Here is a 25,343-nt window from a genome sequence, read left to right as displayed (position 1 = left end):
CGGAGAAGATCGCTCTCTAAAACGGTAAGTACGGCTTTGTTTTTAAAAAAACTACCCGATCCCCCTTCACAAAACGAGCATGAATCTAATGTTAAAAATTTTCATTTCCGGGTGAACCTCCACTTTAAAAGAGCAGTGCGTGACAGACAGCCCAGAAATCTCAAAGAACTGGAAGACTTTTGTAAGGAAGAATGGGCAAAGATACCTCAAACAAGAACTTGAAAGACTCTTGGCTGGCTACAAGCTGTGATACTTGCCAAAGGGGGCAGTACAAGATATTAATTCTGCAGGGTGCCCAAACTTTTGCAGACGCCATTTTTAAGTTTTCTGTAATTTTGAAAGTGTAAATGATGGAAATAAAATCTAACTTTTTTTGACATATTATAAGAATGTCTAATATGTAATTTGATGCCTTTTGGAGATTTTTCCATCTTTCCTTGGCTTCGTTATGCACATTAACCACTTAAGGACCGCCTCCTGCACATTTACGTCGGCAGAATGGCACGGCTGGGCACATGCACGTATAGGTACGTCCTCTGTTAGTGCCCGAAGCTCCGGGACCGCGGGACTCGTGGACGCGATCGCCGCTGGAGTCCTGCTGTGTAAACACAGCTTCCCCGTTCTTCACTGTGGCGCCCGCATTGATTGATTGTGATTCCCTATATAAGGGAACACACAATGACGTCAAACCTACAGCCACACCACCCTAGTGGTTAACTCCCAAACTGCAATTGTCATTTTCACAGTAAACAATGCATTTTAAATGCATTTTTTGCTGTGAAAATGACAATGGTCCCAAAAATTGTCCAAAGTGTCCGCCATAATGTCGCAATCACGAAAAAAACCGCTGATCGCAGCCATTAGTAGTAAAAAAATAATAATTAATAAAAATGCAATAAAACTATCCCCTATTTTGTAAACGCTATAAATTTTGCGCAAACCAACAGATAGAGGCTTATTGCAATTTTTTTTTACCAAAAATAGGTAGAATAATACGTATCGGCCTAAACTGAGGAAAAAATATGTTTTTTTATATATTTTTTGGGGATATTAATTATAGCAAAAAGTAAAAAATATTGCATCTTTTTCAAAATTGTCGCTCTATTTTTGTTTATAGCGCAAAAAATAAAAACCGCAGAGGTGATCAAATACCACCAAAAGAAAGCTCTATTTGTGGGAAAAAAAGGACGCCAATTTTGTTTGGGAGCCATGTCGCACGACCGCGCAATTGTCAGTTAAAGCGACACAGTGCCGAATCGCAAAAACTGGCCGGGTCCTTTATATATATATTTATATTTATATATATATAGAGAGAGATATATATTTAAAAAAATCAGCATCAAAGGAGGTTGTAAATCTGACAATTACCGGTGTGTTGTCATATTCTGCTCCCCATCACAGAATTCTGCGGAAGTGACGTGGCGGCCAACTGCGCATGCGCAATGCGCTCCAACGGCAAATGCGATGCGTTCCAGGGGATTTACGACACTACACTCCAGTGAACCCATCACAATTTGTCACGGAAGTGACGTATTATCATAGACGGAGCAGGGGGAGAGAGAGAGACACATTCAGAGCGAGAGAGAAATAGAGATATAGAGATACTGAGATACATTCAGAGCGAGAGAGGGATACAGATATAGAGATACTGAGAGAGAACCGGGGCTCAGGGAGGGGATAACCTCCCCTATGTGCATTACTTCCCTTATATAAAATATATGTACACGATCTCTCTCTCGCTCTGATTGTATCTCAGTATCTCTATATCTCTATTTCTCTCTCGCTCTGAATGTGTCTCTCTCTCTCCCCCCGCTCCGTCTATGATAATACGTCACTTCCGTGACAAATTGCGATGGGTTCACTGTAGTGTAGTGTCGTAAATCCCCTGGAACGCATCGCATTTGCCGTTGGAGCGCATTGCGCATGCGCAGTTGGCTGCCACGTGACTTCTGCAGCATTCTACGATAGGCAGCAGAATGTGACACTGCACCGGCCCCCCAACCCCCTGTTTTACTTACCTGAGCCCTGGAATGTCCCACGACGAGGACAGACTGCATCTCTACCTGGGGTTCTCGGCTCTTAATTGGATAGATTGATAGCAGCGCAGCCATTGGCTCCCGCTGCTGTCAATCAAATCCAACGACGTTGGGGGCGGGGCTGAGTCCTGCATTTGGCAGCTATGGACGCCGAATGCTGGACTCGGAAGCGCGCCCGCAAGGTAACCCTCTTGGGAGAGCGCTTCCTAGAGGGGGTTATCTGATGCAGGGAGGAGCACCCCAGAAAACAGTGTTCGGGGCCACTCTGTGCAAAAGCGAGCTGCAAAGTGGAGGTAAGTATGACATGTTTGTTATTTAAAAAAATAATAATAATAATCAAACCTTTGGTGTCACTTTAAGTTGTTAGAATCCAGCAATCAGATCAGCCTTGGAAGTTTGTGTGTAATTGATCATTTAGGAAGCAGCGAAGGATAATGATCCTGCAAGGTAGTATGTTAATGCAGTGGATTGGTGAGAACTCAATGTAAATTGAGGGGCGTTTGTGATTTTAGCATAGATTCGGTTTGCTAGAATTTTTTGGGAGTTTAATGATTTACATGTTGCCTGGAATTGCCAGGAAAAGAGAGGTTTCTGGCCTGTGTTTGGAAGTCCCAGCTTATGCATTATTGTGGCTACTGTAATTTGGAATTTAGACAATGTGCCATTTACACTGCAAGCTCTTTTAAGCAGGGTGCTCCATATACTTTTGTGTCATGTATTTACAGCAGCGGTAGATTACACATTACAATGGAGGCACATTAATCTGTTTTTCTTCTTTCAGGGTGTCGGTCTTTCTGTTCATGGACATTTTAGAGTGGCATCTGAAAAGACTCTGTTTGCAATGCCAGAAACTGCAATAGGTAGGAATGTATACTCTCATGTTTATACTTTTTCCACATTCCATAGAAAAGACTGCCAACTGCGTAGCAGCTTGCTTAGTTTCAGTAGAATTGGTTGCTTTTCAGATATACCGTAATTAAAATGTTGATAGAAACAAATCTAACTATTTTGCAATTAAAATAGTACTAAAGGCTCTCTTGTTAAAAAAAATAGTACTAAAGGCAGAGGCAGTTATATCCCCTCTCAATTGTATTTTTTATTTTTTGCCATCTGTGTCCCATTGGGGAAATTTTCCTTTACTTCCTGTCCTATTGCCACAACAGAAAGTGAGAGGAAATTCCTCTAGAGTGAGGAAATCTCTGCATGTCACCAGAACTATTGTCCTCATTAGAAGATGTCCCTTGTATTCCTGTTGTGGGGACAACCCAAAATTTCTCATTTTCTTTCACTTTCACGCTAGCTAATAATGGTCAGTGGAACAAATGGGAAGCATAAATCCCCCTTACTAATTCCTCTCTACTCTATCCAAAATGTTAACAAAAGCACTGCCTTCAGTTATACTTTAAAATGGTATTAAACCAAAAATCTAATTTATTGCAGCTTACCAATATCTTATTGCAGGCTTTTTTCCTTCTGTTTTCACCCTGTGATCTGACTAGTAACACACCTCCTGTATTGGAGTGCCCCAACTCTGAACAAATAAGCACACGGGTAACTTTGGACAGCAGCATTGTCAGTCTGGGGAGAGGTGAATCTTAGATGTACTAGCATATTTAGATATACTAACAAATGAAAGCAAAATTCCAGTTCACACTGCAGGTACACAAGCAGGTATAGCACCCGTTTTGTTCCTTTTGGAATAAAGGTTTTACATAAATAAGAAAAATCTGATCATTATAAGCACCTCTGTCAGTGGTAAATGGATTGGTTACATAGGGCCAGATTCACAGAAGAGATACGACGGCGTATCTCCTGATACACCGTCGTATCTCTTGTCGTATCTATGCGGCTGATTCATAGAATCAGTTCCGCATACATAGCCCTAAGATCCGACAGGTGTAATTGACTTACATCGTCGGATCTTAGGATGCAATACTTCGGCCGCCACTGGGTGAAGTTCGCATCGTTTTCCTGCATCGGGTTTGCTAATGAGCATTTACGGCGATCCACGACGGTTTTCGGTTTCGTTACGTCGTCGCTAGTAATTTTTTCCCGTCGTAAAGTTAGTCATGATTTTACATGCCTTAACTTTACACGAGCCATGTTAAAGTATGGCCGTCGTTCCCGCTTCGAATTTCAAATTTTTTTTTTGCGGAAGATGTCCGGGAATACTAAACGCCGTAACTCACGTCGCCGTTCAAAAAAATGATGTCACATCGCGCAAAGCACGGCGGGAATTTCAAAACTGAGCATGCGCAGTACGTCCGGCGCGGGAGCGCGCCTAATTTAAATGGTACACACCCCATTTGAATTGGGCGGGCTTGCGCCGGACGTGTTTACGATACACCGCCGCAAGTTTACAGGTAAGTGCTTTGTGGATCAGGCACTTACACTGAAAACTTGCGGCGGTGTAACGTAAACGGGTTATGTTGCGCCGCCGCAATTGTACGAGAATCTGGCCAATAGTAACTGATACATTTGCAGGACAACTTGCTCTGTTGAAAAACAGAGTTACTGGTCGAAACGCCAGGTGAAAATAAAAGAAAGAAAGCTTAAAAAAGTAACCAATGCAGCCATTACATCTAAGAATTGGTTAGCTGTAATATATTAAAAAGTTTGTTTTTGGGTTTAATTACCACTTCAATGCTGGACACTTTCCCCCCTTCCTGCCCAGTACAATTTTCAGCTTTCACGGCTGTTGCGCTTCGAATGCCAATCGCGCGGTCATACAACACTGTACCCAAACAATTTTTTTTTCATTTTCTTTCCACAAATAGAGCTTTCTTTTTGTGGTATATGATCACCTCTACAGTTTTTATTTTTTCCTAAACAAAAAAATAGTTTTCTCCTTCACTGATGGGCACTGATGGGCACTGACGAGGCAGCACTGATGAGGTAGCAGTGATGGGCACTGATATATAGAACTGATAGGCACTGATGGACATTGATAGGCTACACTGATATTTGGCACTGATAGCTGGCACTAATGGGCACTTATAGGCGGCACTAATAGGCAGCACTGATGAGGAGCTACTGACGAACATTACTGATTGGCATCTAAAGGATACTGACAGGGCAATGATTATCATATGAGTTCAAATGCACGACACACTTTTCACATATTTATTTATAAAACATTTAAGATTTTCCTTTCACTTCACAATTATGTGCCTCTTATATTTACGTTTTTGGTTGTAACATGACAACGTGGAAAATTTCCAGCGGTAGCTCCTTTAAGGCACAAAATCTGGTAATCTTAGATCTCTGTTCCAATCTTCTCAGTGTTGAACATTAATACCAGCCTGGTCACGTGGAAAATGTCAAAGGGTATGCATACTTTTTCAAGGCACTGTATAGTGTAGTATTTTATAAATAAATGGAAACAAACATATCTATATTGTGTTGACAGGTGAATATACCAACATTAGTGCACCACCAGTGATTAAGTGCTCCACCCGACACTTATGCAGCCTCTTACCATATTAAATGGTATATCATTCCATTCCAGGTAGGTCAGCGGATCAACAACCCTTGGTGTTCTTCCTCTCGGTATAACTCGAAAAGAAACACTGAAAACAATATGAATAAATAAATCATGCTCAAATTTCAAACATAAATTAAGTGCAGAAATGTGATTCCCACACCACATGCCAGCTTAATGTGTACTAACCCCTTACCAGAGGTAGCTCCTTTAGGGCACAAAATCTGTTAATCTTAGATCTCTCTTCCAATCTTCTCAGTGTTGAACATTAATACCAGCCATAACATGCAATTATGTGATTTCCACATTCCTGCCAAATGTATAAGGGCTAAACATGGCAAGCTAGGCCTTTTTTTCCAGTCTTCTCAGGATTCAACAAATGCTCCGTAGTAAGTTTATGGGTCAGGTCGCCACATAGGCATTACAGTTGTTGTCAGCAATCTCTCCTCTTCACTGAAGCTGGATGCCGGGGCGATCACATGACCAGACCGGAGGGCCAATGGAATAGTTAACTATACACATCTTTCCTCTACTGAGTAGTTAGTATAGGTCATAGAATGGATGTGGGTGTGGATTTATACTTTAATGGTGGCGTCACTAGATGGCCCCACTCCTTACCTATTTAAGAACGGCAGAGCAAGCATTTGGTGTTTAGCCTTTGTCGCAGGGGGAAAGATTATTATTTTTTTTTTTAGTTCAGCAGTGCGGCGGGCGCCGTGATTGGCGATGGATCTACGTCGGGGGCATTATTTTTTTAGTAAAGGAGTTGTCATTTTTTTGGGTTAATGGGTAGGGGTACAATGTACCCCATACTCATTCACATGGAAGCGTGTGGAATCTGTTGGTTAAAGGGGCTTACAGATTCTGATAAGTCCCCTGCCCGCAGACACCCACATCCACTGCCCAGGGTTGTCCCCTTTGTCCCCATCAACATGTGGACAAGGCGCTTTGGGGTGGGGGCGGCAGAGCCCCTTGCCCCAAAGCACCCCCCATGTTAAAGGATCACTAAAGGATTTTTTTTTTAGCTAAATAGCTTCCTTTACCTTACTGCAGTACTGGTTTCATGTCCTCATTGTTAGTTTTTGCTTTGAAGTTGCTGTAATTCTGCTGTGATCTCCACACTTCCTGGTTGTCTGGCTCCTTATGAAAAATCTCATGGTAGCTTTTCACTGTGGTCCAAGCTGTGTGTCTAAAGCTCCTCAGAACCAATCAGATTCATTTTAAAAACAAAACACCGCCCTGGATTTGTTTGTTTTTGTTCTGTGGGTCTCTTTACTTCACAGAAACATGAAACCAGTTTAAAAACGAAAGTGAAACTGCAGGCACATTATATGATTGAATTTAATCTATTTTTAATCATTTTTTAAAGGAATCAGTTAACTTTTATGTCTCTATACCCTGTAAACAGTCATTTCAGCAAAAAAATTCCCGGCCTGCTCCTTAGCAACCAGCTTTTCACTGTGCCCTGACTGGGTAAAGCTTTGCCAAGTAAGGGTTTAGAATGCATTGTGGGGCGCTCGGCGGGCGAAAATCCCCAAGCATCCCACAAATTCTAGTGTTCGTCGAACGGGTGAACAGGCAATATTCGGGCCAAACTGTTCATCCAACTTTACAGAGACCAGACCTTTACCCTTACATTACTGATGCACAATTATTTGGTACCCTTATGTGCAGTAGAGGTAGCACAGTGTATTTGTTGAGCATAATTTTTATATAAACAGTCAGGAAAAAAGTCTTTAGACGCAGGGGTCTCAAAATGGCGGCCTTTCAGCTGTTGCGGAACTACAAGTCCCATCATGCCTCTGCCTGTGGGAGTCATGCTTGTAACTGTCATGCCTCATGGGGCTTGTCATTCTGCAACAGCTGGAGGGCCACCAGTTTGAGACCCTTGCTTTAGAATCTTTAGTTTATATATATATATATATATATATATATATATATATATATATATATATATATATATATATATATATATATATATACAGTATCTCATAAAAGTGAGTACACTCCTCACATTTTTGTACATATTTTGTTCTATATTTTTATGTGACATCACTGAAGAAATTACACTTGGCTAGTGAGTGTACAGCTTGTATAACAGTGTAAATTTGCTGTCCCCTCAAAATAACCCTCTTGGGCATTGAGTTTGCCAGAGCTTCACAGGTTTCCACTGGAGTCCTCTAACATCCAACAGCTCTGTGATGTCTTCATGGAGGAGTGGAAGAGACCTTGTGCTCCTCCACCTTCCATTTGAGGATGCTCAATAGAGTTTAGGTCCTCTAGACATGCTTGGCCAGTCCATCACCTTTACCCTCAACTTCTTTAGCAAGGCAGTGGTCGTATTGGAGGTGTGTTTGGGGTCATTATCATGTTGGAAAACTGCCCTGAGGCCCAGTCTCTGAAGGGAGGGGATCATGCATTGCTTCAGTATGTCACAGTACATGTTGGCATTCATGGTTCCCTCAATGAACTGTAGCTCCCCAGTGGCAGCAGCACTCATGCAGCTCCAGATCATGACATTCCCACCACCATGCTTGACTGTAGGCAAGACACACTTGTCTTTGTACTCCTCACTTGGTTGCCGCCACACTCGCTTGACACCATCTGAACCAAGTTTATCGGTCTCATCAGACCACAGGACATGGTTCCAGTAATCCATGTCCTTAGTCTGCTTTTCTTCAGCAAACTATTTGCAGGCTTTCTTGGGCATCATCTTTGGAAGAGGCTTCCTTCTGGGACTACAGAAATACAGACCAATTTGATGCAGTGTGCAGCGTATGGTCTGAGCGATGACAGGCTGACCCCCAAACCCTCATCCTCTGCAGCAATGCTAGCAACACTCATACGTCTATTTCCCAAAGAAACCCTCTAGATATGATACTGAGCACGTGCACTCAACTTCTTTGGTCGACCATTGTGAGGCCTATTCTGAGTGGAACCCCGTTAAACCGCTGTATGGTCTTGGCCACTGTGCTGCAGCTCTGTTTCAGGGTCTTGGCAATCTTCTTATTGCCTAGACCACAGGTGTCTAACACAAGGCTCGTGGGCCGAATCCGGCCCTCCAGGACATTTCATGTGGCCCTTGCACCTCTCTGCAGCTGCAGGATAGCTCCAGCCCTCCTCTGGTCCTTCTCCAGACTATTACTTTCTGCTTTCAAGCAGTGCATCCAGCTTCTTCCCAGCAGCAGCATAAGGAAAGGAGGATACACTGTGATGTAAGGTAAGAGAGAGTGGGGGACTCAACTTCTGATGGTGGGGTGGCTCTTGACATCTAATGTAAGGGGAGGGGATGCGCTGGACATCTAATCTTACAGATAAAACCGGCCCTTTGGAGTGAGAGATAATACCGCTCTAAAAACTGCTGATCCCTTGGCTTTGCTTCCATCCCACTAAACCAAAAGGGTGCTGGCTATGCACAGATGCATTGGATAGAAGAAGATCCTGCACTGCCGCACTCCTTAAAACAATGTCTTTATTGTACAAATAAAATCCAAAAAACAACCAAAGCGATACAGTCAAAACGTATCGAAAAGGTGGCTGACATGTTTCACATCATGTGATGCTTACTCACTTCTGATGGTGGGGTGGCGCTTGACATCTAATGTAAGGGGATGGGGTGCGCTGGACATCTAATCTTACAGATACAAACGGCCCTTTGCGGCCCACAATGAGATTGAGTTTGACACCCCTGGCCTAGACCATCTTTATGTAGAGCAACAATTCTTTTGCCCAGAGAGTTCTTTGCCATGAGGTGCCATGTTGAACTTCTAGTGACCAATACCATGTGATCACTGTAACCAATAATAGCAGATCACATGACAATTGTACACAATGGATGGCTTCCTTCAATTCCAATCATTGTGTACGATTGATGCCAGTTGTGATTGTTCACATGGTACACAATGGTACACATTCAGTAAGAATGCTTGCTTATGCCAGAGAAATTCACTGGCATAAGCAATCATAATGTGTAAAAAAAAAAAATCCTGATCACTTCCCCAGAATAGTACAGTGTTACTATTGTAACACTGTATTGTGCTGGTCACAATGTGTTAAAAAGAAAAAAAAAAATACGTAAAAAAAAAGCAATAAAAAAATGGAAAAATAAATTATTATTTATTTTAAATACAGTCACCAGTCAGTGCCCCTGATCACCATCACACCAGTTATATGATGATGCAGTTGTGCACTGGTGACAGTATGTAAAAACAAATTATTCAAAAAACGAACATTTATTTATTTAATAATTTTCCCCAAAATTGTGACAAAAAATGACAACTTTGTTATACATCTTACTAATTACATTGGACTATCTACTTTCCAAAAAGGGGTATTTGTACTGTCCTGGCATTTGAAGCCTGAAAATGAGCCGTCAGTACATCAGGATTGATCGATTTTCAGATATATACCATAGTTTGTGGACTATAACTTTCCTACAGACTAAATAGTAAGCACAGATTAGGGTTATTTTCCCCAAAGAAATGTAGCAGTATACCTTTTGCCCTAAATTCATGAAAAACGATTATTTGCAAAATGTCATAACAGAAATGAAGAAAAACACTTTTTTTATATACATGTTTTGCCTTTTTCCATTTATTCAGCAAAAGATAAAAAAAAAACACCAAAAGAAAGCTCTATTTGTATGACAAAAAATGATAAAAATGTCATATGGGCATACTGTTGCATGATCACACAATTGTCATTCAAAGTGCGACATCGCTGATAGCTGAAAATTGGTCAAGAAGTGGGTGAAGGTCCAGTACCTGTGCTGTCTGGCAAACGTGCCAGGATCACAAGCTTATCCAAATCTAAATTTGTTTACATCTATTCATTTATTTCAATTAGCTGTTTCCCCGGTGTTTATTACGTGTTAGAAAGATAAGGTGACGCCTCAAATTATAGGAGTGGAGTTGGCTATACAGTAGTCCCCCCTATACAACTATCGATCATTTGATTGACTTCTGACAAAGGGACATGTTGGAAACTCTTAAAGGGGTTGTAAAGGTAAAACATTTTTTTCCTAAATAGCTTCCTTTACCTTAGTGCAGTCCTCCTTCACTTACCTCATCCTTCCATTTTGCTTTTTAGGCCGGATTCACACTTGTGCAGTGCGAATTTCAGCTCTGTTATCTCTGCAGAGAGATAAGAGAACTGTTCAGCAGATCAGCTCCATTTTAGATGCGAATTTGGAGACCTGGGAGAGGGGAGGGGGGAAGTGTATTGAGCTGAATGAGAGAAATCCGGAAGAGAAATGAACACATGTGCAAATCAGATGCGTACCCATAGAAGATAATGGGCCTGAATTCGCACCTGAGCCGCACCGCAATGCCTAGAAAACGCACACATTTTTTCAGCAATGCGCAGTGCGAATGCATGGCACATATGTGAACCAGCCTCATTGAAATCAATGTATTTTATAATGTTATGCAAATTGGATGCAGTTTAAGCCGCAACCAATTCGCATAGGTGTGAACCCAGCCTAAATGTCCTTATTTCTTCTGAGAAATCCTAATTTCCTGTTCTTCTGTCTATAACTAAACACATTAATGCAAGGCTTTCTCCCTGGTGTGGAGTGTCGTGCTCGCCCCCTCCCTTGAGAGTCAAGGGGGCGAGCGGGAGAGTCTGGACGCTCTCTTCGTTGCAGATAAAGAAAGGAGCTGTGTGTTAGGGGGCGTCCTGACTCTCCTGCTCGCCCCCTCCCCCCTTAAGGGAGGGAGCGAGCACGACACTCCACACCAGGGAGAAAGCCTCGCATTACTGTGTGGAGTTACAGACAGAAGAACAGGAAGTGAAGATTTCTCAGAAGAAAAAAGGACATTTAAAAGCAAAATCGAAGGAAGAGGTAAGTGAAGGAGGACTGCACTAAGGTAAAGGAAGCTATTTAGGAAAAACATTTTTTTACCTTTACAACCCTTTTAAGACTCGTGCACACAAACGGATTTTTCGACAACAAATGTTTGATGGCAGGGTTTTGTCGAAAAATCCGACCGTTTGTATGCTCCATCGGACAATTGTTGTCCGATGTTGGATAGCATGCTTTAAAATTGTTCGACAACAAATGTGTGCCGTCAGATTATCCGATCGTGTGTACACAAGTCCGTCGGAAAAAAAGTACAAACACACATGCTTAGAAGCAATGCTAACCATAGCACAACATTCGCAGAAGTTTCCCAAAAGGTGGCGCTAAAGAGCAGAAAAACCACATTGTTTCTGTTTGTTACCCCGTCTGTATGCTGAAGAAGTTCACGGCCAACGCCCTTCGGACAAAATTCCATGGATTTGTCCGATGGAAATCCAATCGTGTGTACGAGGCTTTAGTGTGATCAGTGGCTGCAGCCACTCAGTTGGAGCTGCTGTTTAGTGTATTCTGACAGCGGCAGGTTCAGATGTCATGATATAATGTCCCACGAAAAACTAACAGTGTGTGGCCAGTTTATCTGCGATGGCTTACATCTAAATTAATGTAAATCCTGTATGGTAACTATAATGGATGTTAGCCATTAACAAGAGAGAAACATTAGCTTAGGCTTGCCTATCTTTTTCATCAGCCAAAGTCTATTGCTCTGGTGTAATGCTCAGGACATTTGTGTCATTCAAGCTTAGCGAAAACAGAAATTAATTAGGTCACATCCAGCAGTGCAACACAGCAAAGTCCGTAGTGCTGTATCTGAGAAAATCTGTGTCAAGCATGTCTCTCCAGCTGCAATCCCTGAAGGGCTTTAAATCCACACCAGGAGAACCAGATCCCCTCTGCATGGCTTGTCTGATCTGCAGCTTTAAGGATTTCACAGAACCTCACATTATTTCTCACCTAATCTTTAGCGTGAATATTTCATCTGACACATGGTTAAACTATTCATAAAAAAACAGGATTGCAGCAGAAAAAAGATGCACTTTTACTGCCTGATCGATTACATATATAGAATTTGTGTGTAGTGATACAGTAATTACATTGTACCATTTGTATCATATGGAAACCCTTAGTCATTAAGTAAATGTATGAAAACCACAGCTTCTTAGCCAACTCTAATGCATTCCCAAAATGGATCACAACATCCACTAGAGTAGAATAATCTTGCACTGCAAGCAAAATAAGAGACTGGGCTTCAGATCAGTTTAGTGCTTTGTCAGAGGAATCGGTGACTGACAAATGCTGTCTGTGGGTGGATTATGTTCTGATTCCATGACTGCAGTAGACATATCTCTTAACTCATATATTAGTTCTGTTCTTAATTCTTAATCTGTATTTCTGACTAAGTTGCTTGCTTATTTAATATAAAATGTCATTATTCAATGTGTCACATTCTCGCTGAATACATTGTAGTTGTCATTATTTTAATAGTATTTTATACAGCTTTATCTGCTTTTGCATCACTATACTTTTGTGAGTTTGCAAGTATACCTGAAATGGTCATTGTTAAAAGGAAAAAAATAAAATAGAAAAGAAATTAAATATGACTTTGAAGTCACTGATCTCTTTTTCTATTTCCGGTGTTTTTAGCTATATTTCTAAACAACAGTACCAAACTTCCCCAGTTCTCAATTATGGCAGCTGCCAAAAAGAACTTAAAGTGGAGGTTCACCCAAAAAATCAATTTTTAACATTAGATTGAGGCTAATTACTGGAGGCAAAATCGGGTGTTTTGTTTAAAATCAATGCAGTACTTACCGTTTTAGAGATAGATGTTCTCCGCTGCTTCCAGGTATGGTCTGCGGGACTGGGCGTTCCTATTTGATTGACAGCCTTCCGACCGTCGCATACAGCGCGTCACCAGTTTCCGAAAGTAGCCGAACGTCGGTGCGCAGGCACCGTATAAAGCCGCACCGACGTTCGGCAACTCGTGACGCGATGTATGCGACCTTCGGAAGGCTGTCAATCAAATAGGAACGCCCAGTCCCGAAGACCATACCCGGAAGCGGCGGAGAACATCTATCTCTAAAACTGTAAGTACTGCATTGATTTAAAAAAAAACACCCGATTGTGCCTCCGGTAATTAGCCTCAATCTAATGTTAAAAAATGTTTTACTATAAAACGGAATTCCGCCTCCACACAGCAAAAAATGTAAAGTCATCAGCTACACATACTGTAGCTGCTGACTTTTAATATTAGGACACTTACCTGTACTAGAATCCAGTGATGTTGGCCCCCCTGCCGATGTTTTCGTCGGTTGCTGCTGCCGTCTTTTTGCCTGTAAGGGAAACCTACTGCACATGCGCGAAGCACGCTACGTTTTCTGAATGGCCTGGGGGTGGGCCGAACTTCCCAGGGATCTCACCACGGTTAAAAACAGGGTACCCACTCCCCCCCCGAAAGGTGCCAAATGTGGCATCGGAGGGGGGGGGGGGGCAGATAAGTGGAGCCTCCACTTTTGGGTGGAACTCCACTTTAAGCTATATGTGTAGGCAAAAATGTTTTTCACAATTTGGATAGAGAAGGTCAGAATTGGAACCCCTTCCAAGTTTTTATTGCTGGCCGTGTCCTCGCTGAATAGACCTAGCCTCTCTAGCTATCATATGCTGTCCATTGTCAGAAAGTGCTTTTCAAAGTGCTTCATGTAAACATGCTGTGTGCCACACTGCCCTCTTGTATCCCTACTCACCAGAAAAAATGGGCCTTCAGCTTTGCAGTCTGGGGCTCAAACACACTTATTTCTGGTGTTAGGAAGATGAGCCTCTGGAACTCCTAAATAAAAACTCCAAATATATAGGTCTTGCTAAGAAATCCACCAGGCTTGACAAAACAGACAAAAGCTCATAGCTCATAGTGAAGTACTGTATAGAAAGGTTTATTTGTGTAATCAGAAGCAACACAGGATTGCAGATAAAACAAGCATAGGACAGAAAGTGAGGCTCTTCTGGGTTTGCTGCGACTCGGTGTGCGTCCCACGGAGGGCGGAAATTACGCCGTTGGTTAAGAAAACCTGAAATGCGCCCACGTGTTTCACCCCTCCTCCAAGGCTTCATCAAGTAACTCTTTTAACCCCTAAACATTATTAGCCAGATTCAGAGAGACTTACGACGGCATATTAGTAGATACGTCGTCGTAAGTCCGAATGAGCGCAGTCGTATCTTTGCGCGCATTCTTAAAATGAGATACGCCTCACTGTTGCTAAGATACGACCGACGTAAGTCTCCTACACTGCCGTATCTTATGTGCATATTTACGCTGGCTTTTAGGGGCGTGTACGTAGATTTACGCGTCGAATATGTAAATGAGCAAGATACGCCGATTCACGAACATAGTTACATAGTTACATAGTTAGTCAGGTTGAAAAAAGACACAAGTCCATCCAGTTCAACCTCAAAAAAATAAACAAACAAAATAAAAAACACAATACAATCCCATACACCCAACTCCATACCCACAGTTGATCCAGAGGAAGGCAAAAAACCCCAGCAGAGCATGATCCAATTTGCTACAGCAGGGGAAAAAATTCCTTCCTGATCCCCCGAGAGGCAATCGGATTTACCCTGGATCAACTTTACCTACAAATCTTAGTACTCAGTTATTTTATGTACATTTAGGAAATAATCCAGGCCTTTCTTAAAGCAATCTACTGAGCTGGCCAGAACCACCTCTGGAGGGAGTCTGTTCCACATTTTCACAGCTCTTACTGTGAAAAAACCTTTCCGTATTTGGAGGTGAAATCTCTTTTCCTCTAGACGTAAAGAGTGCCCCCTTGTCCTCAGTGATGACCGTAAAGTGAATAACTCAACACCAAGTACACTGTATGGACCTCTTATATATTTGTACATGTTGATCATATCCCCCCTAATTCTCCTCTTCTCAAGAGTGAATAGATTTAGTTCTTCTAATCTTTCCTCATAGCTGAGCTCCTCCATGCCTCTTATCAGTTTGGTTGCTCTTCTCTGCACTTTCTCCAGTTCTCCGATATCCTTTTTGAGAACTGTAGGTACGCCGGTCGCAGTAAGCTACGCCGTTTACGTAAGACATACGCCGGCGTAAAGATAAACCACCAAAAAGATGGCGCAGCCCATGCAAGGTATGGACGACGGAACAGCCGTCGTATTTTACGTCGTTTGCGTAAGCGTACCTGAATGGGGCTGGGCGTAGGTTACGTTCACGTCAAAAGCATTGAGTATTTGCGACGTGATTCTGAGCATGCGTGTGCATGCGCCGTACCAACTGCCCTCATTTACATGGGGTCACGGTTACTTTGCATGTAGCACGCCCACTACCTGCCTAATTTGAATTAGGCGGGGTTACGCCGGGCCATTTGCGCTACGCCGACGTAACTTAGGGAGCAAGTGCTTTGTGAATACTGGCCTTGCCTCACTATGTTACGTCGGCGTAGTGCAAATGGGATGCGCTACGCCGATCTGAATCTGGCTATATTTTTTTTTTAAATCAGAAACCCTGGAGAATACAATGGTGCTAGTTCCAATTTTTTCTTTTGCACAATATTTGTGCAATGGTTTACACATTTTGGGTCACACATAAAAGATGATCATGCGTTGAATAAATAGATACCAAACATGTCAAGATTTAAAATTGCACACGCCTATGAATTGGCCACAAACTATGGTATCTATAATTGTCCATAGGCAACGCCCTAAAAGCCGTTACAAGTTATCAGCTTAGCGTTAAACATGAGCTATTAGAATTACTGCTCTCACTCTTGGTGATATTTCATATGTACGGTGCAATCACTGTTTACATTTGCATGCTGGACCTACGTGTGCATTTGCATTTGCTCGTTAGCATTGGGGGAATACATTTTAATTATTTAAATGTATTCTTTACAGTTTTTTTTTTATTTCTCTTTCATTTAACTTTATTGCTACCACAAAGGGGTGAATTGATGTTTAACCACTTAAGCCCCGGACCAATATGCTGCCTAAAGACCCAAGGGGTTTTTACAGTTAGGGACTGCGTCGCTTTAACAGACAATTGCGCGGTCGTGCGACGTGGCTCCCAAACAAAATTGGCGTCCTTTTTTCCCCACAAATAGAGCTTTCTTTTGGTGGTATTTGATGACCTCTGCGGTTTTTATTTTTTGCGCTATAAACAAAAATAGAGCGACAATTTTGAAAAAAATTCAATATTCTTTACTTTTTGCTATAATAAATATCCCCCAAAAACATATATAAAAAAAATGTTTTCCCTCAGTTCAGGCCGATACGTATTCTTCTACCTATTTTTGGTAAAAAAAAATCGCAATAATTGTTTATCGGTTGGTTTGCGCAAAATGTATAGCGTTTACAAAATAGGGGATAGTTTTATTGCATTTTTATTTTTTTTATTTTTTTTACTACTAATGGCGGCAATCAGCGATTTTTTTCGTGACTGCGACATTATGGCGGACACTTCGGACAATTTTGACACATTTTTGGGACCATTGTCATTTTCACACCAAAAAATGCATTTAAATTGCATTCTTTATTGTGAAAATGACAGTTGCAGTTTGGGAGTTAAACACAGGGGGCGCTGTAACATTTAGTGTTCACTTAGTGTGTGTTTACTACTGTAGGGGGGTGTGGCTGTAGGACTGACAGCATCGATCAAGTCTTCCCTATAAAAGGGATCACTCGATCGATGCGCCGACATAGTGAAGCACGGGGAAGCCGTGTTTACACACGGCTCTCCCCGTTCTTCAGCTCCGGGGAGCGATCGCGACGGAGCGGCTATAAACGAATAGCCGCGCCGTCGTCCCGGATCGCTCCCCGAGGCTTACCGACCGCCGCATGTAGCGGGGGGGTCCCGATCGAACCCCCCACCCACGTCAAGCAGAGCACGTACAGGTACGTTGATGTGCCTGTCCGTGCCATTCTGCTGACGTATATCTACATGAGGAGGTCGGCAAGTGGTTAAGAACAATAGTAGTATTTATTTTGGGGGGTGAAAATGTCACAAGCTTTTCCTAAGAATGTTGACATGTCAAATCATAGCAATGTGAACCTAGGCTTTGTTGTAAAGGAAATTTTTTTTTTTGCTGAAATAACTGTTTACATAATAGTTAACTGATTCCTTTTAAAAATGATTAAAATAGATAAAAATCAATCATATAATGTACCTGCAGTTTCTAGTTTCCTTTTTGCATGTTGTTTCCTGCTTCAGTGATGTACAGAGCCACAGAGCCAATACAGGGCAGTGATGGTTTGGAAAACGAAACTGATTGGTGCTGTGGGGTTTTAGACACACAGTAACCTCCTTGATTAGTGACCACAGAGAGAAAGCTCCCAGTACTGTGGTTATCAGGAAACAGACAACCAGGAAGTGTGGAGATCAGAGAAGAATTACAGCAACTTGAGAGCAAAAACGAACAAGAGGACATGTAAACAGCACTGCATTAAAGTAAAGGAAGCTATTAAGATAAAAAAAAAAATCCTTTACAAACCGTTTAAACAGAAATGTTGAGACAATCTCCATCCCCCAAAGCTGATTTCTTTATTGTATAACTCGCTACATCATTTGTATGTGGATAAATGGGCTGTGGACCTCAAGATCACTATTACATTGGATGTAAATTTTAGGATACTATAAAGTCCTGTTCACAAAATGTCCTATCATTGGAAAAATGTAAATATAAGTCTTACACCGCTGGTATCTTGATTGCCTAATTTATTTCCGGCATGTACAGGAAGCTGTTTTTGTGGCTGCTCTGACCAACCCTTTATACATGGTGGACATGCCCAGTAGTCCAATTTCTGTGGACGCGGGTATACATTTATTAGCATTATTATGTTAATAAATACCTATTGAACCCGGTGAAGCCTCCACTAAATGTGAAACTTGAAGGCCTCATAAAATATCAGTTCAGACTGATGACACATATCCTGAAAGCAACCAAGAAAATGATCGCAAAAGCTTGGTTGTCCACCACTCTCACTAACTAAGGTAAAATTAGAATACATAACACCTTCTCTGTTAAAAAGTTGTCTAAACTCACCCATTTAGGCTGGGGTCTCGCACGGCAGTTCACACTGCTATATGCGAACTGCTGGGGAGTGTCAATACATTGTTAATGACACCCCAATTTCAGCTCGCATATCGCACTGCGAACTGTCAGTTTGGACATGAATCGGATCACATAGGTGTGAACACCCATGCAATCCGATTCTGGTGCGGACCAAAAAAAGTGTCCTGTGCGAGTTTAGTCCGAATGCAATGCGATTTCAGCCATACTACCTGTATGGCTGATATCGCATGTGATTTGCACTGCAGTGCGGTGTGAATCAAATGTGATTGTTCACCACACATAGGTGTGAACCAGCCCTCAATGTCTAAGGCCCCGTACACACGGACGGACAATCCGCTGAAAACGGTCCGCCGGACCGTTTTCAGCGGACATGTCCGCCCGGAGATTTCTGTCTGATGGTTGTACACACCATCAGACAGAAATCCGCGGGGCGTGGCCGCGCCGATGACGCGGCGACGTGGGCGGCCTTGAAATTCAAAGCTTCCACGCATGCGTCGAATCAGTACGATCATGGCTGTCGTTTGGACGTGTCCGGTGAGTCTGTACAGACGACCGAACACGTCCGACGGACAGGTTTCCAGCGGACAGTTTTTGTCCGCTGGAAACTGTCCGATCCGCCAGACAATTGTCCGGTCGGGCCTACACACGACCGGATCTGTCCGCTGAAACTGTCCGTCGGACAAATATCAGCGGACAGATCCGGTCGTGTGTACGGGGCCTAAGAAAACTTGGGAATTTCACATTTTCCACTGACAGAGTTTTACATATGATTGATAGAACTTTGATGATCATATTCACTCCACTGCCACAATTTTCCAATTTAAAGTATTTGGTATAGCCCCGAGACACTCAGTTCTCCTGCACACCCAACATCCCCCACCCACCTCCTTTCCTATACTCTCCAAGACCTTCCCCTAGTTTCAGAAGGGTTAGCTCCAGACTGTCTGGTCAGTAACATGATTCATTGTGCACTTTTGTTCTGCTATCGATCTGTCCTTAAATCTCGTCTTTGACACAAAAGACCCAATAAAACTCAATAATGGATTGCATCAATGCATATTATTGTACTAGCTAAATATATGCTGCAAATCTGTACATTCTATTTTCTATTTAATAAACATTATTAAAAGAATTTGTAGCTTGCAATTACTCTCAAGCTCTAGCATTAAAATGGTATTAAACCCAAAAGCAAACATTTCTTATATTGCAGTTTACAACTTCTTTGATGTGATAGCTGCATTTATTTTATTTTTTAGGCTTTCTTTATTGTGTTTTTACCTGGTGATCCTGCCAGTATGTTTTTTGTTTTTCAAAATAGCAAGTTCACCAGCAGAATGTATCAGTTACAGAGCTGAGACAAACCATTTAACACTGTCATGGGTGCTTACAATGATGAGCTTTTATTTTTTGTATGTAAAACCTTTATCCCAAGAGGAAGACAAAAAAGGTTTGCTGTAACTGCATTCAAATATTCAAATATGCAAATATTAGCTGGAGTTTGGTTTCAATTTGTTAGTATATTTAAATCTGCTGGTACATCTAACACTCCCCTCCCCCCAGATGACAATGCTGCTGTCCCCTGTGCTCCTTAATCCAGAGTGGGGGCACTCTAATACAGGAGGTGTATTACTGGTCAGATTATCAGGTTAAAACAGGGAGAAAAGCCTGATGCTCCGTACACACGATCGGGATTCCCGGCATTAAAAAATCAACCGGGAATCCGAGAACCTGCTCGGTCACTTTCCCTGTGTACACACCAGAGGTTTTCCCGTCTGGAAAACTGCAGTGAGAGCTTTGGCCAGGAATCCCGGCCGTGTGTATGCTCCACCGCAGTGTTTCCCCTAGGGAAACTGCCAGGAAAAAGACCTCCGGGAAAACTGCCATTGAGCGTACACACGGCCAGTTTTCCCAGGCCAAAAGCTGTCATGGCAGTTTCCAGACGGGAAAACTGGTCTTGTGTACGAGGCATAAGAAAAGAAAATAGTTGCCACTACCACATAAAATAATTGGTAAACTGCAAGATTTTACATTTTGGGTTTTGGGTTTCAAGATCGCTTTAATGCAGGGATATGCAATTAGCGGACCTCCAGCTGTTGCAGAACTACAAGTCCCATGAGGCATAGCAAGTTTGACAGCCACAAGCATGACACCCAGAGGCAGAGGCAAGATGGGACTTGTAGTTTTGCAACAGCTGGAGGTCCGCTAATTGCATATACCTGCTTTAATGAATTGGTTCATACATGATGTTTCTACATTGATATGTTACTAAACCATCTTAATTTATTTTTAAAATTGCATTTCACCTATTACATTAAGAAGTTGAGATGTAATGCCATCACCAAACTTGTCTCCAAACATATCCCAAACCGTCCTCTCCACTCTTCTCAAGACCTCCCACTGTCAAGCTCTCTCGTCTCCTCCTCCCATACTCGTCTCCAGGATTTCTTCAGAGCCTCTCCCATCCTCTGGAACTCACTACCTCAACCTGTCAACTCTTGCTACCTTCAGGCGATCCCTGAAAACTCATCTCTTCAGGGAAGCCTATCACTTCTCCAACTAATCTTGTACCACTTTCATCAGCTCATTCCCCACAGTTACAACCTTTGTACCACCTGCCCCACCCTATTAGATTGTAAGCTCTTCTGAGCAGGGCCCTCTTAATCCTCTTGTATTTTATTGTATTATAACTGTATTGTCTCCCTTTTATATTGTAAAGTGCTGCGTATACTGTTGGCGCTATATAAATCCTGTATAATAATAATAATATAATGTTGATTGTGTATTTTTTTTTTTTATTAGAATGCAAAAAAATCTTCTGCTTCTGCAATATTAGATCCTTAGCTAGAATATGAAAGAGTTTAAATTAACAATAGCAGTTTGTGCTGTGTCCTTCGGATAAGAGAATTCTCATACTCTTACTCTTGCCAGGAGATAAAAAGGCTTATTTTACTTGACAGATACATTGTTAGCTGAGGAATGCTTTTCCCTTTCTAATTGTCCCTGTTTGACCCTCCACATTAAATCCCGGGAATGCTTTTCGGTCTACTTGGGCTGAATTATTTCATTATACTCATTCTGAAACTGTTTACTGAATCACAAGCTGAAGATTTTGTAAAAGCATTCATTCAACTCTAAAGCCCTGTACACACGATCGGATATCTGAAGCAATCAAATCCGATGGATTTTTTCATCGGATATCCGATGAAGCTGACTTTCATCAGTCTTGCCTTCACATCATCAGTTTAAAATCCGATCGTGTCCAACGCGGTGACGTAAAACACTACGACGTGCTGAGAAAAATGAAGTTCAATGCTTCCGAGCATGCGTCGACTTGATTCTGAGCATGCATGGATTTTTGACCGATGGATTTCCCCACAGACGATTGTTTTTTTTCTATCGTTTTTTTTACCATAAGAAAATTTTAAAACAGGTTCTATTTTTTTTCACCGACGGATAAAAAAACGATGGGGCGCACACACGATCGGTTCGTCCGATGAAAGCGGTCCATCGGTCCATTTTCATCAGACAAACCGATCGCGTGTACAGGGCTTAATTATTATCTATAAGCCTTGTTATTTTCCCACTTGTTTTTGGTCAGTTTAGTACTATGTATTGGGTATTGTGCTTTTACCAAATACAAGCTCTTATGATTTTTTTATTATGATACATTTTTATTAGCAGGAGTAAATCACAGGTGTGTAGAGCAAGTCAGGCATCTAAAGTGATTTTTAGCTTTTTGACATTCCCAAAAACAAATATATGAACCTTGTATGAATGGTTAAAGTAAAAGTACCGGTACTTATGAAGCAGTGAAAAGTTTCTAGTTTTCTTCCAAATATACCTGGAGAGGTTTCTAGCCTTGTAACAAAAATGTGCATGGTCCTCACAGGTGCTCCTGGAGGTAGAAGCAAACTCTTGGGTTCAAGAGAACTTGCTGCATGGCATTCCGCCATTCATTTCCCCTATAATCCACGGAAGCGGATCACAGTGCTCTCTTGTCACAATTCAACAGCAAATGTACCCCATATAAGATCTTTCAAGGGTACTCTTGCATATAGTTCTCTTTTGTTGATGCTAAAAACACTTAAAATCGAATCAATGGCAGTCGCCATATTCTTTGAAGCGGAGGTTCACCCTAAAAGAATTATATACCATCCCATCCAGCATACTTGCGTCAGCTACAGTATGCTTCTTTTTTTTTTGCGCTGTATTTACCATTTAATCGTTCAGTTTCTTTTCAGACTCCCACGAGAAATAGGCGTTCCTATGAAGAGGGGAACATGATTGACGTCCGGCTATGGCGCGTCACGCGTTCCGAAAATAGCCAAAATAGGACTCGGCTGTATATGGCGCCTGCGCAGTCAGCTCCTAGTCCGTGCGCAGGCGCCGTGAAGAGCCGAGACCTAGTCCGGATATTTTCGGAACGCGTGACGCGCCATAGCCGGACGTCAATCATGTTCCCTCTTCATAGGAACGCCTATTCCCCGCGGGAGTCTGAAAAGAAACTGAACGATTAAACGGTAAATACAGCGCAAAAAAAAAAAAAACATACTGTAGCTGACGCAAGTATGCTGGATGGGATGGTACATAGATGTTTTTTAGGGTGAACCTCCGCTTTAAGTACAGCTTTCCTAATTGCACAGTAATTCTTGTGCAATTGTCTTTTGATGACACGTTGGCTATAATGAAGTAGCCAATTCTTGTACCGATTTTGATATGAAGTTTGACATAGTATATCATTCTTGCATGGTTAGTTTCTAATACTTGAAAACTGAAAAGTGTTTGTTTTCCCTGTTTTTAAATAGCTATGGTATGTTGCAGCTGACTGCCATCCAGACAGAATTGAAAACTGAAAAGTGTTTGTTTTCCTTATTTGTATTAGTCTAAGTTATTTCTGCTTAACCATTTGCAGCCATTTCTGCCTTGTCTCACCTAAATATGGACTTTCCTTATCTCTACAACTATGCCCCTTGCAAGTCAGATTCTCAAGTGGAAATTTTGCCCTGCCAGGCAGCTCTCTTTTATTAACTACTGATTAGTAAATTAACAAGCACCACCCCCACCTGTAACAGTATACAAGTAAGCATCATTCTGGGAAGAGCACATTTGCTGGGGTGCACATTTGCTGCTGGGGTTATTTCTATAAGTGGGGGTATTTATTTAAGTGGGAGCACTTCAGTGAATGCACAGAGCTAAATTATACAGGCACTCAGCTCTCCTTCCACTCAACATGCACTCTCTACCACTCCTTCTGATACGTGTGTCCTCTCTCCTTAAACTCTCTTTCCTTCACCCCTCTTCTCCACCCCACACTTTATATATATATATCACCCTCTAATTTGTCTTCTCCTTATTACTGCACTCACCAACTCTTGCTAATTCTAAATCCACACAGTAATAAACCCTTCGGGACACAGGGGCATGTCCCTTCATATAAATCGCACTCCCATATTACCTCCCTTACCCTTCTGCTGTTCCTAACCTCTAGGGATATATCACCAAACCCATCACTTAACTGTACCCAGCACACCCATTACCCTGCACCCTCTGGCAGCAGCCGTAATCCACACAATTTAGTTTCAATTCCTCTTCTTCCCAAAGCTAGACTCCCCTTTTCTTGCGCCCTTTGGAATGCCCGCTCTGTCTGCAACAAACTCACTTCTCTCCATTACCTCTTTATCGCTAACTCATTTAATCTACTCGCCATTACTGAAACCTGGCTTCATGAATCTGACACTACTTCTCCTGCTGCCCTTCCTATTCTTTGGACTCACTTCCCCAGACCCAATGGACAGAAGGGAGTGATAAGTGTGAATCCTTATAGCCCCACATATCACCTTCTAGGTACTTCACCCACCTCCCGCTCTATCACTTTCCTTATTTAAAGCATATTGCATTTGTCTGTTCTCTCCAGTTTCTCTAAGATAACTGTAATCTACCAACCCCCTGGACTAGTATCATGCCTTTCTTAATGAATTCTCTGCCTGGCTCCCCTACTTTCTCTCTTCTGAAATCCCCACAATCATTCTCAGTGACTTCAACATCCCTGTTAATACTAACACTTCTGCTACTTCCAAACTTCTCAGTCTAACCTCCTCCTTTGACCTGAATCAATGAATACACGCTTCTACACACTCTGACGGAAACAACTTTGACCTTGTTTTCTCCCACCTATGCACTCTGTCCATCTCTCCAAATATTCTTTTCCTCTCCCTGACCACCACCACCTTATTAGTTTCTCTCTCTCTTCCTTGCTACCACCTCCTCTCCTTCCAGCCGCCTAAGGCCCCATACACACGACCGGATCTATCTGCTGGGATTAATCCGCGGATCAGTTCCAGCAGACAAATCCGCTCGTGTGTACGGCCTAGCGGACATTTTTCGGCGGAGATTTCTCCAGCCGACGGATTTCCACCGGATAAAAATTTCTTAGCATGCTAAGAAATCTATCCGCTGGAATCCAGTCCCTCGGACTTATCCGGTCGTCTGTACAGACTCACCGGATAAGTCCGCCCGATCCCCATCCCTCGCATGCGTCGTAATGATTCGACGCATGCGTGGAAGTATTTACCTTCCAGGATCTCGCACGTCGCGGCCACGTCACCGCGGATGTATTTCGCGGGGATTTTGATCTGATGGTGTGTACAGCCATCAGATCAAAATCCGCCAGAGGATTTATCCGCTGGAAACGGTCCGGCGGACCGCTTTCAGCGGATATCCTCTCGTGTGTACAAGGCCTAACAGTTACCCCTAGAAACCTTCGCCTCCTCAACCGTTCTCTTCTCTACTCTGCTACTGACCACCTCTATGACAAAATCTCACCTCTGGCCTGCCCAAACTTAGCCACTTCTCTCTACAACACTTCACTGTCATCCTCCCTAGAC

At 42.3% G+C, this 25,343-nt stretch overlaps 1 protein-coding gene across 3 annotated transcripts in view; it reads left to right on the top strand.

The window, feature by feature from the left end:
- The window catches only part of HIBCH (3-hydroxyisobutyryl-CoA hydrolase), a 225,646-nt gene that overhangs the window by 105,238 nt on the left and 95,065 nt on the right, over positions 1-25,343 (top strand). For all 3 annotated transcript variants that reach the window (XM_040357165.1, XM_040357163.1, XM_040357164.1), the window contains exon 7: positions 2,818-2,896. In XM_040357165.1, the coding sequence (XP_040213099.1) occupies positions 2,818-2,896 (79 nt within the window). The remainder of the gene's footprint in view (positions 1-2,817; positions 2,897-25,343) is intronic.

Source organism: Rana temporaria, chromosome 6 (genome assembly GCF_905171775.1).
Source record: "Rana temporaria chromosome 6, aRanTem1.1, whole genome shotgun sequence".
Classification (NCBI taxonomy): domain Eukaryota; kingdom Metazoa; phylum Chordata; class Amphibia; order Anura; family Ranidae; genus Rana; species Rana temporaria.
Note: the sequence above shows the minus strand (reverse complement) of the source record. Positions and strands in the feature narration are given on the sequence as shown.